Source organism: Dendropsophus ebraccatus, chromosome 1 (genome assembly GCF_027789765.1).
Source record: "Dendropsophus ebraccatus isolate aDenEbr1 chromosome 1, aDenEbr1.pat, whole genome shotgun sequence".
Taxonomy (NCBI): domain Eukaryota; kingdom Metazoa; phylum Chordata; class Amphibia; order Anura; family Hylidae; genus Dendropsophus; species Dendropsophus ebraccatus.
In genome coordinates, this window is record NC_091454.1 from 202,359,512 (window position 1) to 202,375,610 (window position 16,099).

General features: G+C 43.7%; 1 protein-coding gene across 1 annotated transcript; it reads left to right on the forward strand.

Moving 5' to 3' along the window:
- The first annotated feature begins 944 nt into the window (after positions 1-944).
- Positions 945-12,040, forward strand: C1H8orf58 (chromosome 1 C8orf58 homolog). The gene is made up of 7 exons (XM_069964968.1): positions 945-1,064; positions 8,193-8,836; positions 9,515-9,685; positions 9,937-10,105; positions 10,207-10,304; positions 11,137-11,249; positions 11,546-12,040. The coding sequence occupies exons 1-7, from the start codon at positions 1,016-1,018 to the stop codon at positions 11,643-11,645; spliced, it is 1,344 nt and encodes a 447-aa protein (XP_069821069.1). The 5' UTR covers positions 945-1,015; the 3' UTR covers positions 11,646-12,040.
- Positions 12,041-16,099: the final 4,059 nt, after the last annotated feature.

A 16,099-nucleotide genomic window follows, 5' to 3' on the forward strand; every position in this document is an offset into this window, starting at 1 on the left:
CACGTCCGTGATCCGTCAGGATCACGGAACGTGGGAATGCAGCCTTATTCCGTGCGGAAATGTGGGAGGGAGACACAGGCAATGTTGCAAAGTTGGCTTTTGAATTATTATTATTTTTTTTACAATTCCGCACGCAGCTCAGAAACATTGTTAGAAAATATTACTTTACTGAAAGAGTAGTAGATACTTAGAGCAAACTTCCAGCAGATGTGGTTGGTAAATGTTCAGTAAGTGAATGTAAACCTTCCTAGTATACACATATCTATCCTAAGATAATAATAATATAAGGGCTGACTAGATGGACAAGAACAATCTTCTATGTTTCTATGAATTACTTATGAGCTACTGAGCTCTTTATACAGCTGTAATGATTATTGATCAGTTAAAGGGGTTATCCGGCGCTACAAAAACATGGCCACTTTTCCCCCCTCTCTTGTCTCCAGATTGGGTGAGGTTTCAAACTCAGTTCCATTGAAGTAAATGGAGCTTAATTGCAAACCACACCTGACCTGGAGACTAGAGAGGGGGAAAAGTGGCCATGTTTTTGTAGTATTTACACAATAGGATCAGCAGAATCATGGGTGTTGTCAATGGCCAACTTTATTAAGAAGTTCTGACTGATCCCATAATATCTTAGAATTATTGCACATAGACCTCTGACCTGCTGGGTTAATGTTTTGTGTCTGTGAAGTGTCAGCTCTCCTGGCCCAGTCTATGAGAACAGTAGCAGACACTTTAACACCTACTATAGGACTGGGCAGTTTAACTCTTTTCTTAAGGGTGTGAAGAAGGACAAAAGACTTTTCTCAAAGAAATAAGACCTCATTAACCACTTAACACCCATGCCTCCCCCCCAATGTCCAGCCAGCTGATGGGACAGACTCCTCCTATGGACACACACACAGGGGCTTTTATCTCACACTCCCACACTCTCTCCCACATTACTGGGATAGTCTCTTGTCACAGACAAGCACACAAGTGGTCTCCAGCTAGCCGAGGTATCCTTCCCAGCAAGATGCTGGGCCGCTATAAGAAGCTGACCTTCGGGACACCATGCAATGAAGGTAAGAGCACTATATATAATATATATATTTTTTTTTTTTTTAAATTGTTACATAGACAATTATTTACTTATTATATGCTGAGCCTATATTGGGTCGGGGGACCCTTTAAGTAGAGGCGTTCTATAATGCGGATTCATTTTATTGTGCTAATAGTAACTGGTTATGAGGGATCCCTAACACAGTGTTCCCCATATTCAGCCAGGGGAACCCAAAATCCAATTTAAGGGTGCGTTCACACCTATAGGATCCGCTGCAGATTTGATGCTGTGTTCAGTTATTTAAATTAAATCTGCTGCAGAAAATCAGCTGCGGATCCGGTAAGTGTGAACGTACCCTGAGGGTACAAACACACACCGTATATGCAGCAGATTTGATGCTGTGTTCAGTTATTTAGATCTGGTGCGTATCGCAGCAGTAAATACGCTGCGTCTACGGTGTGTGGGTTTATACCCTAAAGGGTTAGCAGAGCTGAACTTGCAAACTGATCTTAAAAGGGTTGAATGACAAACTCAGCTCTGCTACATCTTGTCCCAGCAGCATAAAATAGTAGAGGTAATATGCATGGTTGAAGAATTGTATGTTCTATGTTGTTGTATATGGGAAATGCTGAATGAGCATGGTGGACCTTTATACAATGAGCACAAACTGGGAATTGTTCCCGACAGTAAATGAGATACAGCAGAATATCATTATATGCTAAGCTGACGGGTGGGTAGGAAAACCACAGCTAAGCTGAGTCTCATTGAGAACAACATAGACGCCATTGTTTAATCATCCCCAAAATGAGTTATTTTTTAGGCCTTTCTCACGAGGACCATCATCATTTCATATTAGACTCCTATACTATGGCATAATTAGGCAGATTTCTCTATGAGCGGTCGTCAATATCTGTTCTCATGTGATATCAATAATTAAAGGGGTTGTCCAAGATTACAAAATAAGGTCTGTTTTTATGTTTGTAAAAAACAAAACAAAAAAACAGCGCCACCCTTGTTCACAGGTATCTGGTACTGCAGCCCCACCACACGAGTTTGTGTCTACACTAAAACTCCGATCTTATATCCACTCTCTGGATTTTGGTGCGGATTCTTATGTGGATTTTCATTCAGATTTTTTTAAAGATATTATTGGTTTCAGTGGAAGCTTATGTGGAAACATTTCGGCTTTTTTATTTTTTTTCAACACTTGCCATTGAAATTAATAGTGCAGTTTCTACATAACTTTTTTTTTACTGTGTAACATGCTATGTTTGGTAAAAGCAGACCATTACATCCTATGTATGGAGACGCTGCCGTATAGACGTATATACAGTAACAGGTCTCCATATAACCCAGTTCCTGACAGTGTGGTTAGTTTTTCTTTCTATTTCTTCCCTGGAGGACCCCTGTTCTTAAAGGGGTTATCCAGCGCTACAAAAACATGGCCACTTTCTTCCAGAGACAGCCCCACTCTTGTCTCCAGCTTGGGCAGGTTTTTGATGCTCAGTTCCATTGAAGTGAATGGAGCTTAAATGCAAACCGCACCTGAACTGGAGACAAGAGTCGTGTTGTCTCTGAAAGAAAGTGGCCATGTTTTTGTAGCACTGGATAACCCCTTTAATTGGGGAAAAAACCAGCGACGTGTAAATGCTTCCCTTTCCCACATTCTTGTCTTATGGCAGCGGGCGTGTATGAACGGTATACGTACACAGATATATGCCGCAATACAGCACATTACCCCTATATAGGACATTCTCAGCTGATTATTATCATACGGTGCGGGTGACATGATAATGATCGGCTGTCAGGGAAACATTTTAAGCACGTCTTGTGTTAGTAGAGGATGTGATATTACACATATTGCTATATATAACTCTATAGCTGAATTAAAGGAACACTTCGGATAAAGCTAATACACTCTGTTATGTCTAGTGCAGAGGACGGGCAATATCCAGTGAAGGCCAGAATGGGTCATGTACTGCCCCCTATGGCCAGTCGTCATAGCACAGTCTATCAGCTTTGTCCACAGTGTTCCCGTGGAGTGCGGAATTAGATGGGGGACATGTCATATAACGGGGTATATGTTGTACTTTGGGAATAGTAGTTAAAGGGGTACTTTTTCGCTGGGACTGGGGACGAGGTGGCTGAGGAAAAAGACGTCCACTCACCTACCCAGTTCCAGCGGTGGGTCCTGCATCACGGCGCTCCGGTGCGCGGTTCCCGGCCGCTTCCTGGTGTCTGACGCGGGCACAAGACGTGACGTCTCAGGTCCTCTCAGCCAGTCAGTAAAGGAGGCGGGATCTGAGCAGACTTGAAACGGATCCCACCTCCTTCACTGACTGGCTGGCTGAGCGGACCTGAGACGTCAAGTGGCCGGGAACCGGGCACCGGAGCGCTGTGATGCTGGAACCGGGGAGGTGAGTGGATGTCTTTTCCCTCAGCCACCTCGTCCCCGGTCCCAGCGAAAAAGTGCCCCCCCTGGAGTACCCCTTTAAAAATGAGCTATGAGTAGAGATGAGCGAACCTGGAGCATGCTCGAGTCCATCCGAACCCGAACCTTCGGCATTTGATTAGCTGTGGCTGCTGAACTTGGATAAAGCCCTAAGGCTATGTGGAAATCATGGATATAGTCATTGGCTGTATCCATGTTTTCCAGACAACCTTAGAGCTTTATCCAAGTTCAGCAGCCCCAGCTAATCAAATGCCGAACGTTCGGGTCCGGATCGACTCGAACCCGGTTCGCTCATCTCTAGCTATGAGCCATATACTAGGAGCTGTAGGGTGTTTTGCTTATAGGGGCCAGCTGTCTTTATCCACCAATCAAATATGTTCACTCTGGTGCTTAGCAACAGAGGACATGGCAGGTGGGTGACAACACTGGATCCTCCGTGGCCTTGTGAATGAGGGCAGCTGGTATAGTGTCATAGGTGGGAAAGAAAGGAAGATGATGGCTGGGACTTGGCAATGGACTGTGGGTTTCTGGGGGCTTTTAAGGTGTCTATAGATTTTGGATTACTCACTCAGTCAACAGCTGTCACTTCCAATCCCCATATACACGCTCAGCTGAGCAATCTCCTCAATTGGGGGGCAGTTTTCACTTGAAAACTGCCTCACAAACAACTAGGGGGTGCCTCAGAGTTTGAGAAGCACTGCCTTTAGATAAAGACTTATGTCCCCAAGAACAAAAGGATCCGGCAGACTGAAATCAAACCTCTTTCTTTGGACATTATATGGTTAGCTGGTCCCACCAGTTTGTGCCTGTAGTTTTGCAACAGTTGGAAAGTGATAGTCTAGCGAAGACTCGGGGCTAGCAGCTAGCTCAGGGATGGGGAACCTTCGGCCCTCCAGCTGTTGCAAAACTACAATTCCCATCCTGCCCGGACAGCCGAAGCTTTAGCTTCGGCTGTCCGGGCAGGATGGGAATTGTAGTTTTGACACAGCTGGAGGGCCAAAGGTTCCCCATTCCTGAGCTAGAGTCATTGGTTGGTAAACTCACAACATGATCCATAGCCCTATGCACATCATAAAGTGACTATATCTAGATGGGACATCTATGCTAAGCTTGTGGGCACAGCCGGCTGTCAGGGTAGTAGCCCTTTACGTCTGGCATTAGGTACCTTGTCTTTTTTTTTTTTTTTTTTTTCTGTCTAGAACTGGAAACTCCAGATTTGCATTATAACAGGAGAGGCAGACATGTGCTTTGTAGCCGGCCTCAGAGCCCACCAGCGCCGGCTGGAGACGGGTGTGCTGGAGGGGCCGGTGGCTGGATACTGAAGGGAGTGACAAGTGTGAAGTGGTATATAGAGAAAAAGGGCAGGAGGATGAGACAGGAGACAGATTTGTCTCCATCAGATTTCCAAGAAGATGTAATGACTGAGACGGGCGGATAATGATATACAATACATAGTCCTGCCCTTCCATTACACAAGGCTGTGCTATAGACCAATACCAGGCACCCGCACTTATCATAGACGTCTATACCTCATAGCCGTCTGCCATTACTAAAGTGCTCGTACTCCTGTTACTGATACCACCCATGCAAAGTGGTCCCATCAGTCAAAACCACTACGACTGTGTTCACACACATTCAGGTTTTTAATAGCAATTATTAAATACAAAGCCGGGAACAGATCATAAATGGGGGACACAAATAAAGTAAAGACTGAGGCGGCCTCTCCAATTCCATTCCAGATTTTGCATTTAATAACTACAATTAAAAACCTGAACATGTGACCAGACCCTCATCCATCTGCTGTTTATCGCAGATATTGGCGGGATATTGATCAAACATGGTGTAATGTGAAACTGGCTCAGTCGCCCCTAGCAACCAATCTGATTCCACCTTTCATTCCTCACAGACTCTTTGGAAAATAAAAGATGGAATCTGATTGGTTGCTAGGGGCAACTGAGCCGGTTTCACTTTACGCCATGTTTGATAAATCTACCCCATTATGCATTGGTCCTTTAGGTTGTGTTCACACATTGCGGTACTGTGTCTATTCGGTGAGACCACTGCAGTACTGCAACAGTACTACGATGTGTGTGAACACAACCTTAACAACCACTTTCCCAATATGGGACAAATTGACCAGCGCAACTGTGGTTGATAACCATACTACTTTGGTTACACCGATAGGGTGTCCATTTCGCATACAGAGTACACCCTCTAGTAGTCAGAGCGGGCACTTGGTTTTTCTAAGTTTTAAAGGGTCTGTCCTAGTAACATAAGCAATTTCCAGAAAACGTGTTTTTTTTTTTTTTTTTTTTTTTTTTTTTTTTAGTGAAACTACCTCATAGAAAATCTAGCAATCGCTGTAATTATTTCAGATCTCTTTATTGCAGTCATAAAGTAATATCTATTTTAGTTAGACTGGTCCTTTTTTTTAAAGGGTGAAAAGGTCCTTTTTCGGTGACCTTTTTTTTTTTCAAATCAATTAGTTTCAGAAAGTTATACAAAATTGAAATTTTCACTAAAAATCTCCAGTCTTCCAGTACATATCAGCTGCTGTATGTCTTGCAGGAAGTAGTGTATTCTTTCCTGCTCTCTGCTGCCACCTCTGTCCAGAGCAGTAGCAAATTACCATAGAAAACCTCTCCTACTCTAGAAAGTTTCTGACATAGGGTGCCTTCACACATACTGTATCGCTGCGTATTTATCGCACGAAAGTAGCTGCGTCTTTTGTGGTGTTAAAATCTCCTGTGAAAATCAAAACTCGCATGTAAAAATCGCACCAAACACACATCAAAATGGCACCAAAACGCAGCGAGAATACACGTACATTGACTTTATAGCAATCAGTATCACTGTGGATTTATGTGCGAGAAACTAGCAACGATAAATACGCAGCAATACGGTATGTGTGAAGGCACCCATAGACAGGGCTGGCAGCAGAGAGCACTGTGTAAGACTGGAGAGAATATACCACTTCTTGCAGGACATACAGCAGCTGACAAGTACTGGAAGACTTGAGATTTTTGAATAGAAGTAAATAACAACTTTCTGAACACTTTTGCTGGAGTACCTCTTTAAATCGGGTCACCAATCAATAGTTCAGTAACCCTATATCGATCCGGAGCACACAGTCCGAATAGTTGTGTCCCCATTAGAACAAATATGTCGGTCACATCCTGTTACGGGAGTCATGCCTCTGGTATGCGGCTTGCTGTAATCTGATAAATTCCATAAAGAACTTCTTGGTTGATGAAGCAGAACTATGTGGGTGTCTGATAAAGGGGGCAGAAACAAGTTCACTGTGTTCCTTTTATAATATGTTATAGAGAAGATTTTCCCAAACTGTGTCCCTCCATCCGCTGCAAAACTACAACTCCCATCATGCCCTGACAGCCGAAGGCTGTCAGGGCATGGTGGGAGTTGTAGATTTGCAGCAGATGGAGGGCCACGGGTTGGAAAACACTGCTGTAATGGAGTGGAATACCCAAAACAGCGCCACACTGGTCCACTGGTTGTACGTGGTATTACACCATCTTTAACACAAATGGGAACAATGATGATATGTGGGTTTGAGGTGGTCAAATAAGCAGGGTACGTCTTAAAGGAGTTGTCCAGGTTTGGAAAAACATAAGTTTCCCCCCGCCCCCATAGAAACAGCGCCACTCTTGTTCTCAGTTTGTGTGCGGTATTGCAGCTCCAATCCATCAAATTCAATCTCTATTACCACATATAACCAGAAGACAAGTGTTGCGCTTTTTCCGGAAGAAAGCAGCCATGCTTTTCTAATCTTGGATAACCCCAGCTACCATGCCCGAACGTGATGATCGATGGCTGCACTCGGCCACTGACCACACGCAGTAGCCACCAACGTAGTTTCATGAACAATCAGAATAGATTATAATAAATTATAGGTCAAATAACACATTCAGCTCTGCTACATCAGTATTGAGAGACTATGATCAGACGGTCCTAGGTGAGCACGTCGTCTTGTGTATAGCCCAGCATGCGCTCCATTGTGTGTATTGTCAATCTTTTGACCTGTTCCTATCAGATGAGAAGTGGAATGTAGTTGTGCCGGTTGTGCTGCATTCCCATATCCCAGCAGCGGTGGTGGCGGCGGCTCTGGATAGTGTCAGTGTGTGTGCGCTATGGCAGGAATCTGACTCGCAATAGGCAGCCATATAAGGAACTGAGGGAGCTGGGAGGAGCGAGGACAGGTGAGGCCGGGCAGGTATGACATGGACTGGGCTAGGACGGCTCAGTTTCAGTTCGGCACATCCAAGGGTGTAGATCATGGAATGCCACTAATACCTGGATAGACCTGTCGTAGAGCTCAGTCTGACCCCGCACCCGTCCGCTGCCAGGTAGGTCACTGCAGCAGGTGTATTATGTGATATTACGATACAGCTAGAATACTTTCAGTGCATTGTCTGTGATCATTGTGTGAAAGTGATATCACTTTGTCCTTCTCTATACATAGACTCGTAAGAATTGAATTGTCACTCGTCATAGGAATGTATCATGTCATAACTCCATTGCGGATGACTCTTTCCAGCAATGCTCATACTCAATGTAAATGCTAATACGTCACATAAGTACTATGCAAATTACCATTTAGCAATAGCTTAGAGTAACGTGTCTATAAGTCATTCGGAATACTTGTACAGTATATGTAACGTATGGTTTATATGCTTGTAGATCATTCGGAGGGCTGCGTACTGCTTGGAAGCACTGCTGTATACCGGCGCCTGATGGATTCTACCTCGCCGTGTAATGGTCCAGCGGTTTCACATTACGTTCAGTCTACGACTAACCATGGAGGGAGCAGAGGATGTATAATTATACGTAAACGCTTTGAGAAATCGGAGTCTGAAGATTCTGGGGTGGAGTTACCACCACCTTCTCCTTTTGGATCTGAGAGTAGCTACAATCCTGATGAATCTGACAGTCTGGAAAGCTCCACCCCTGAGTACTCTGAGAGTCTGGATAATCCCACCTCTGAGGACCCTATAAGCACTGTTACTGAAAACCAAGGCTCCTCAGAGGAGACGGTCATATTGGAAAAATCATCTGGGAGCTTTAAGATGCATGCAGAAAAGGATACGGAGACAATGAAATGTTTGTTCACCCAGCATCGGGAGAGGGACATGTCGGGTGTGCCGCATAAACTGGAGCAGGCCATCCTGAGGAGCAGGAGGCAGCGGAGTATGTACAGAGAGCCTGCTCAGAACAGGGTCCCAAGGTATAACCGGCAGTATGTTGGATCATTGAAAGAGCAATGGAGAGGGGATAATATATCTTACCAGGCAAAAAGTCCAACACGTCAAAGTCAGGAGAATAAGGTATGTGATGTTGAAGAACATGCAAGAAGACATACAGTATATGTTGATTTAATTCTTTAGTTAACAGGTCTATATTGACATAAACCAAAGCAGTTTACAATGTATCCCTATTATACATAATATATATGTAATGCTAGTCATATGTTCTAGAGCCGGGGTGTCAATTTCGGGCCCTCTTGCTGTTACAAAACTACATTTCCCATCATGTTTTAGATACAGTATAGCATCCTTCTGGAATATTGAGAAAATGCTCTGCAACAAAGGTGTCAATCGCAGGTCCTCCAGCTGCTGCAAAACTACAATTACCATGATGCCTGAGCAAAGGTAAGCTTTGGCTGTCCATGCATGATGGGAATTGTAGTTTTGCAACAGCTTAGAGACTGAGTTTGACACCTGTATTCTAGAGCATATTCTCAATGTTCCAGAAGAATGGTATACTGTAACTGGGAAACTTTGCCCAGAGGAGAGGCAATTCTCCAGCCTTGGCTCCCTCAAGGTTTCCTCTACAGGGTGTTTTTCTTTGTGATTCGAGAGTCTGTTTATTTTAGTAACCCTATTATATGTAATGCTACTCATCATGTTGTTGTTAGTGATGGAAGAGGCCAATGCAAACATGGAAAGAACATACAGACAACAATTTAGGATACTCATCGCTCTTACTTTATCTTTCTTTCTTAGGAACAGGACCCACTGGTCCTCCCCGGGGATGGTCTCCGCTACCTGGAAAGCCTATGTCAGATGTTAGAGCAAATAGCAGAGCTGCAGCAGAAGAATCAAAGGCTTCAACAAGAGAAGAGAGAAGCTGAAGGAAAGCTGCACAAAAAGGAAGAAGAAAGGCTGCAGAATCAGGTGAGTAACATAACGTACACATACGACTGTGCGTGACACTCACCATAGGGACAGGGAGATGTTATATTGCTCCTCATAAATAACTCTCTCCCTAGGCAATGTGACAAGTAGCTGTCATTTCTAGGCTGTTCGTGTTCATTTAGAAAGGTTAAAAATACCTTTAAAGTTCTCAGAATGACATCTTAACCTTACTCTCTCATACTCAAGGTGATTGATGGCAATGCTCAATTGTGATCTATTTCCTTGTACAGGTGCTTTTTCTAGATTCCTGTGTATGTGGCGCCTCTCAAGCCTCTAGGGATTCAGCGAATGACCTGACCGATAACCCCAAACCCATTGAGAAGATCTGGCAACCAACACACTATAGGAAGAGATCGAGTTCTCACGCTGGGGTGCTGCTGAGCGTAGCCAGACCCACCGGTAAGTGTATAGCCCCACTAGGCATGGAGGCCTCAATCCAATCTGATGACAACATTTTTCCTATAAGTTGATGGAATGCTAATTGTGTGTTGTCTTTAAAGAAAATGGGTTAAAAAAATCAGAAAAAATGGACCCCCAATACGTGAGTGTACCAAACCTGCAAGAAGGAGCGGGAGTGAAACCAAGGAGAAACTATAAAGTAAGTAGTACCTATAGAAGAGGCAGACAGTCTGTAGGAGGGGGGGTTACCTCAGATGGAGCTTCATTATTGCTGTTCGTTTTAATTTTGAATGACCGATTTGGATGTTCTAGAAAACTGGTTTCCAACCTTTGGTTCTGCATTAGTTATGAAGCTACAACTCCCATCATAAGGCAGTCTAGGGTTGGTCGGACATGCTGGTAGAAACAACTGGAAGAGTCTTAGTTTGCAAACCAATGTTGTAGAGCATATTATCACTGGTTCAGAATAGCAGTATAATCTATGTAAAACTGGGAGCCTTAGCACAGGGAAGGGGTAACTCTCCAGCCGTGCTTCCCTCGAGGTTTCCTCCACAGGGTCTTTTTCCTTGACTTGGTGTTGGAGAGTGACTCTTTGGGAGTTGTGGATTTTTTTTTTCAGTGATTTTTTTTATATAACTTTGTGGCCGTGTGACACCTGAAGAAAAACTGGGAGTCTTGGCTGACAAGACACACAGACTCTGTCCATAAAACCAGTGTTTTGTGACATTTGTACTATTGAAATACACAATCTGATCAATGAAATAAGAGAATTGTCCCTACAGTTGTCCTTTCCCAGTTGTATGTTTTGCACCATTAGTACTTGGCTCTAATTAAGAACATCATGGTTGTCCAAGGCCCAAACTACCAAACACAAATATTTGGCCAGTCCAAAAATTATGATCATTACTATTGCTTGGGTAGGTGAAGAATAAAAACAGATGTAGGGAATGGTTGTTGTGTACGGCTTATGTTCTTACAATAGGTATACGTAATATAGCTGTATATAACACTTAACTTTCTTGTTCCCTTAGCCTGAAACAACTCAGTGGCACAGAGTGAAGGAAATGATATCTCGGATTGCAGGGAAAGGTGCAGGACCAAATAATGGGAGCAGCAAGACGGCAGAACGGCGCAACAATTGCAGGTACGGTAATAGACCATAACCATACTCCAGCATGCTCAATCTTTCAGAATTTGAAAACCGGGGGCAGAAGAAGTTGGATGCAACCCTAGGGAGTGCCGGAAAACATGGATATTGGCTATGGCTGTATCTATGTTTCCTGGTACTCCCTAGGGCTGCATCCAACTCCAGCCACCGGGACTCAAATACTGAACGATCGAGCATTCTCGAGTTACGCCAATCTGTAACCCATACAAAACCATAAAAACGTGCACTAGATGGTGTCAGGTTTACATATCTAATACTGTCATCTTCCACAGGACACAAACATTGCTAGAGGGAAACTCTCAACACCCAAGAAGATTATTCCTGCCCGGGCTGGTCATCAGACCCCGCGACCATGGCCGACTGTTTCATTGAGTTTTCTGTATGGACTGATTAACTCCAATGCACTGTAAAAGAAGGATTCACCACCAGTGAGTCCGCAAGAAACGCACCAGTATCTGGGAAGATTAACATTGGCACTAAGTGTCGTAGCTGAGGAAAGGACCTCCATGCCCATAGTCATACTCTGCACTGTACAAGTCTATGATAATGCTCCTATACATCTCATTATGGAGGTATATATCCAGAGGACTCAGGGGGGTTATCATCTGTATCATTATGTAGAGAGGCACAGTAAATATATGTACATAAAGGAAAAAAATATATTTCTTTAAGTTATAGATATGTATTATTGGAATGAAGATTTGCCTTATTTTTATGCCCATTGGTTTCTTATTTTATATAGAAATAAAGTAATGATATGTTACTGATGCAAAGTGTAGTTATTTATTGCTGACTATAGTGCTGTAGGAGATAAGTGTATGACTGTGTGTGACACTCTATTCATATAGAGCAGTGGTGTCATACTCAGGCGGCCCTACAGCTGTTGCAAAACTACAATTCCCATCATGCCTGGACAGCCATCATGGCTGTCCGGGCATGATGGGAATTGTAGTTTTGTAACAGCTGGATGGCCTGAGTATGACACCAGTAATATAGACTATAAATTAAGAGGTGTGGTGTTCCTGTGCTCTTATGTAAGACTTGGGACTCTGTTCTCGATCATACACTTATGCCCTATCATACACTTATGCCCTATTCTGTTGATAAAGATAAATTTTAATGGTGGACAACCCCTTTAAAGGGGTACTCATGGTGTGTGTGTGTGTGTGTGTGTGTGTTTTTTTCCCCTTTCAAATCATCTGGTGTAAGAATAGATTTGTAATTTACTTCTATTTAAAAATCTAAAGTCTTCCAGTACTTATCAGCTGATATATGCCCTGCAGGAAGTGGTGTATTCTCTCCAGTCTGACACGGTGCTCTCTGCTGCCACCTCTGTCCATGTCAGGAACTGTCCAGAGCAGTAGCAAACCCCCATAGAAAATCTCTACTGCTCTGGACAGTTCTGGATATGGACAGAGGTGGCAGCAGAGAGCACTGTCAGACTGGAAAGGATACACCACTTCCTGCAGGACATAAAGCAGCTAAGTATTGTAAGACTTGAGATTTTTAAATAGAAGTAATTTCCAAATCTGTATAACTTTCTGACACCACTTGATCTGAAAAAATAAATAAATAAATCCCCAACCACGCAAATCCCATTCCCCCCCCCCCCCCCCCCCCCCAAGTAACCCTTTAAGTGTCAGTGATGATATAACCAACCTGGTGTCAACTGGCAATGATACCTGTTGTAGCCTTATATCTGCTGCCAGGTATACAGCTCCCTCTGTGGTGCCAGTACAGTACAACATTGACGTCTGTGGCACTATTGGCTGACGTGCCTCCATGTAGCTGGGAATAATCTACACATATAATAGTGAATATCCTGCCTTTGATCTTTGGAGTCTTTCCCACCATTGTATATATTTATATCCAATTTAGAGCAAATTCTAGAGCAAACAGCTAAACGTTACAAGCTTCTCAAGTTACACCCCCCCCCCCCCCCCCCCCCAAGTTATCACTAACGTCTATGGATTACTAGAAACCTAAGCATATCTATAATACATGAGGTCCCATACCAAGAATGGACTTCGCACTGACAGTGAAAGGTTCCTCTTTTCTTAGCCTGGATATTCCTCTTTAAGGGTATGTGCACACTGAGGAAAAGGCGAGGAATTCAGCTTGAAATTCAGCTAAAAATTCAGCTTGAAATTCCTCCCGTAAAAAATGTGCAGAGCAAAGTCCCATTGTGTTCAATGGGTTTTCTGCTCTGTTGTTCACACTGCAGAATTTCCGAGCAGAATTTTCTGCTGTAGATCTACTAGAGGAATCCTATAGTAGTCAATGGGGGGCTTAAATTCTGCTTGAATTCTGCCTGAAAACTTTCAGCTACAATTCCTCGAGAATTGCTCAGTGTGCACATAGCCTAATGGTGCTTTCACACCTACAGGATCTGCAGCTGATTTTCTGCAGCAGATTTCATTTGAATAACTGAACACAGCATCAAATCTGCTGCAGATCCTGTAGGTGTGAACGCACCCTAAAGCTTTTTTTTTTTTTTTTTTTTTGGCGGGGGGGGGGTTAGGTGTTATCAAAAGGGTTTAAACTGAAACTGGCTCAGTTGCCCCTAACAACCAATATGATTCCACTTTTCATTTTCCAAGGAATCTGTGAAGAATGAAAAGTGGAATCTGATTGGTTGGTAGGGGTAACTGAGCCAGTTGTACTTTACACCATGTTTGATAAATCTTCTGCTTTATCTTTAGCAATAAAAAGGGAAAAAGTGTACATAAAAATTTAGTATGTGCTTAACATTTTTAGTGTGTGTGTACATTATAATATATATATATATATATATATATATATATATATATATATATATATATATATATATATATATATATATATACACACACACAGTGGTACCTTGGTTTAAGAGCGTTTTGCAAGAAGAGGGTCTGCAGCACAGTACTCTGACCCAGAAAGTCTCTCTCACCTTCCAATTTATAGCAGATCCACTTCAGGCTGGGGCTTGCATCAGGGGACAGGACTGTGGAGGTAATCTCTTTATAGCTTTAACGCCTCTCTCCCCGGACAGAGAGTGCTGCTATACTGTGCCACATCTGCCCTGCTCATTCCTTCATGCTCCCTGCAGTCTCTATCAGTCCTTGTGTTTCCCATCCTCTCCATTCCTGCTATAATGTGCTTGCACTCACACTCAGCTATACACACTGCTGCTATAATGACTATAAAATGATTTTTGGGGTGTGGAACCAATTGTCTACATTTCAATGATTTCTTATGGGAAAATTTGCTTTGGTATAAGAGTGGATTTGGATTACAAGCACGGTCCCGGAACGAATTATGCTCGTAATCCAAGGCACCACTGTATATATATGTATGTACACACACACAACAGTTGGAGCTCTGGTCACCAAATCCTTTGCTTGGTCCTGAAACCACCTCCTGTTTGGGTGCGGAATTGCAGTTTAGTACCATAAAGGATTGAGCTGAGCTGTAATACCACAGAAAACCTAAGGACAGGGGTGGCGCTGTTTCTGAAGGAAAGTAATTAATTATGTTTTTCTAAACCTGGAGAACCCCTTTAAAGGGAACCTGTCACCCCTGTGCTGGGGTGACAGGCTCCCGATCCCCCGTTAGAGCCCCCTGTACTCACCTAATCCCGCCGGGTCCCGCTTCTGGAGATGGTCGGGTCACGGAGATCTCAGCCACTGCAGCCCGGCGTGCGCTCCTCAGATGAGTCCAATGCTCATAGTGAATGACGGAGCGCTGGACTGTCCTGTCATTCTCTGAGTGTTGGACTCATCTGAGGAGCGCATGCCGGGCTTCAGGCGCCGATATCTCCGTGACCCGACCATCTCTAGAAGCGGGATCACGTGAGTATAGGGGGGTCGGGAGCCTGTCACTCCGTCACCTCGGGTGACAGGTCCTCTTTAAATGTCAGTCTACTGCTGATCCCTTCATAAATTACCATTTTTCACACTGAAATCCTATAGATACAAAACTTCAACCAACCTGGACCAAAGTTCATACAATTTGGTGCTGCTGTTTATCTTCACCATGGAAATTCCCCAGTGTTTCCAGTGTATATGAAAGTACCCCCAGTCTTTGCCCCGGGTGAGGGAAAGCCCAGCTCTGTAAGGATCTCAGCCATAAAGCAGAACAGGTGGAAGCATTTAGAGCTAATAGTCATTTACTATATTACAAGGGAACAACCCCAGGGACCGAGAATTCCATGGGAACAATCTCTCACACCTGGGACTGTCCCTAGAAATTAAGGAAATGACAGGGTGTGGACGGCTATAATAGAGCCATGAATCACAGATACTACTGGCAGGAGGATTCATAGTCCTGAATGTATCCTCACAATGGGCCTCATGCCTCAGTCACACCAATGAATGGACAAGAGCATTGTCACCGGCCAGCTCATAGAATAGCAGGGTGTAATGTGCTGCCGCAATGGATGCATAGAGCATGGCGATACAGAACGTGCTCACTCTCCCATGTCCTTGGCTCCAGTGATGGGGATATATATATATATATATATATATATATATATACATACATACCTCCCAACTTTGGCTGGGAGGAAAGAGGGACATGGACACGCCCTTAACCCCACCCAAAGACACGCCCCTAAATAAGTCATAAAAGCAGCGTTTCGGCGAGTCGATCGCCATTTTCACGCTTCAAGATGGTGATTGACTCGCTGAAACATCGCGTTTGTGACTGTTTGCTGTGCTGCACTATTTGTTATTGCTTTGCATGTTGATGAAATAAACACTTCTTTTGCAACATAGAACTTGAGTGCCGTGAAGTATCCGTATGGTATAGACATCTATCTCTGGTCAAGATATCTATCTATCTAT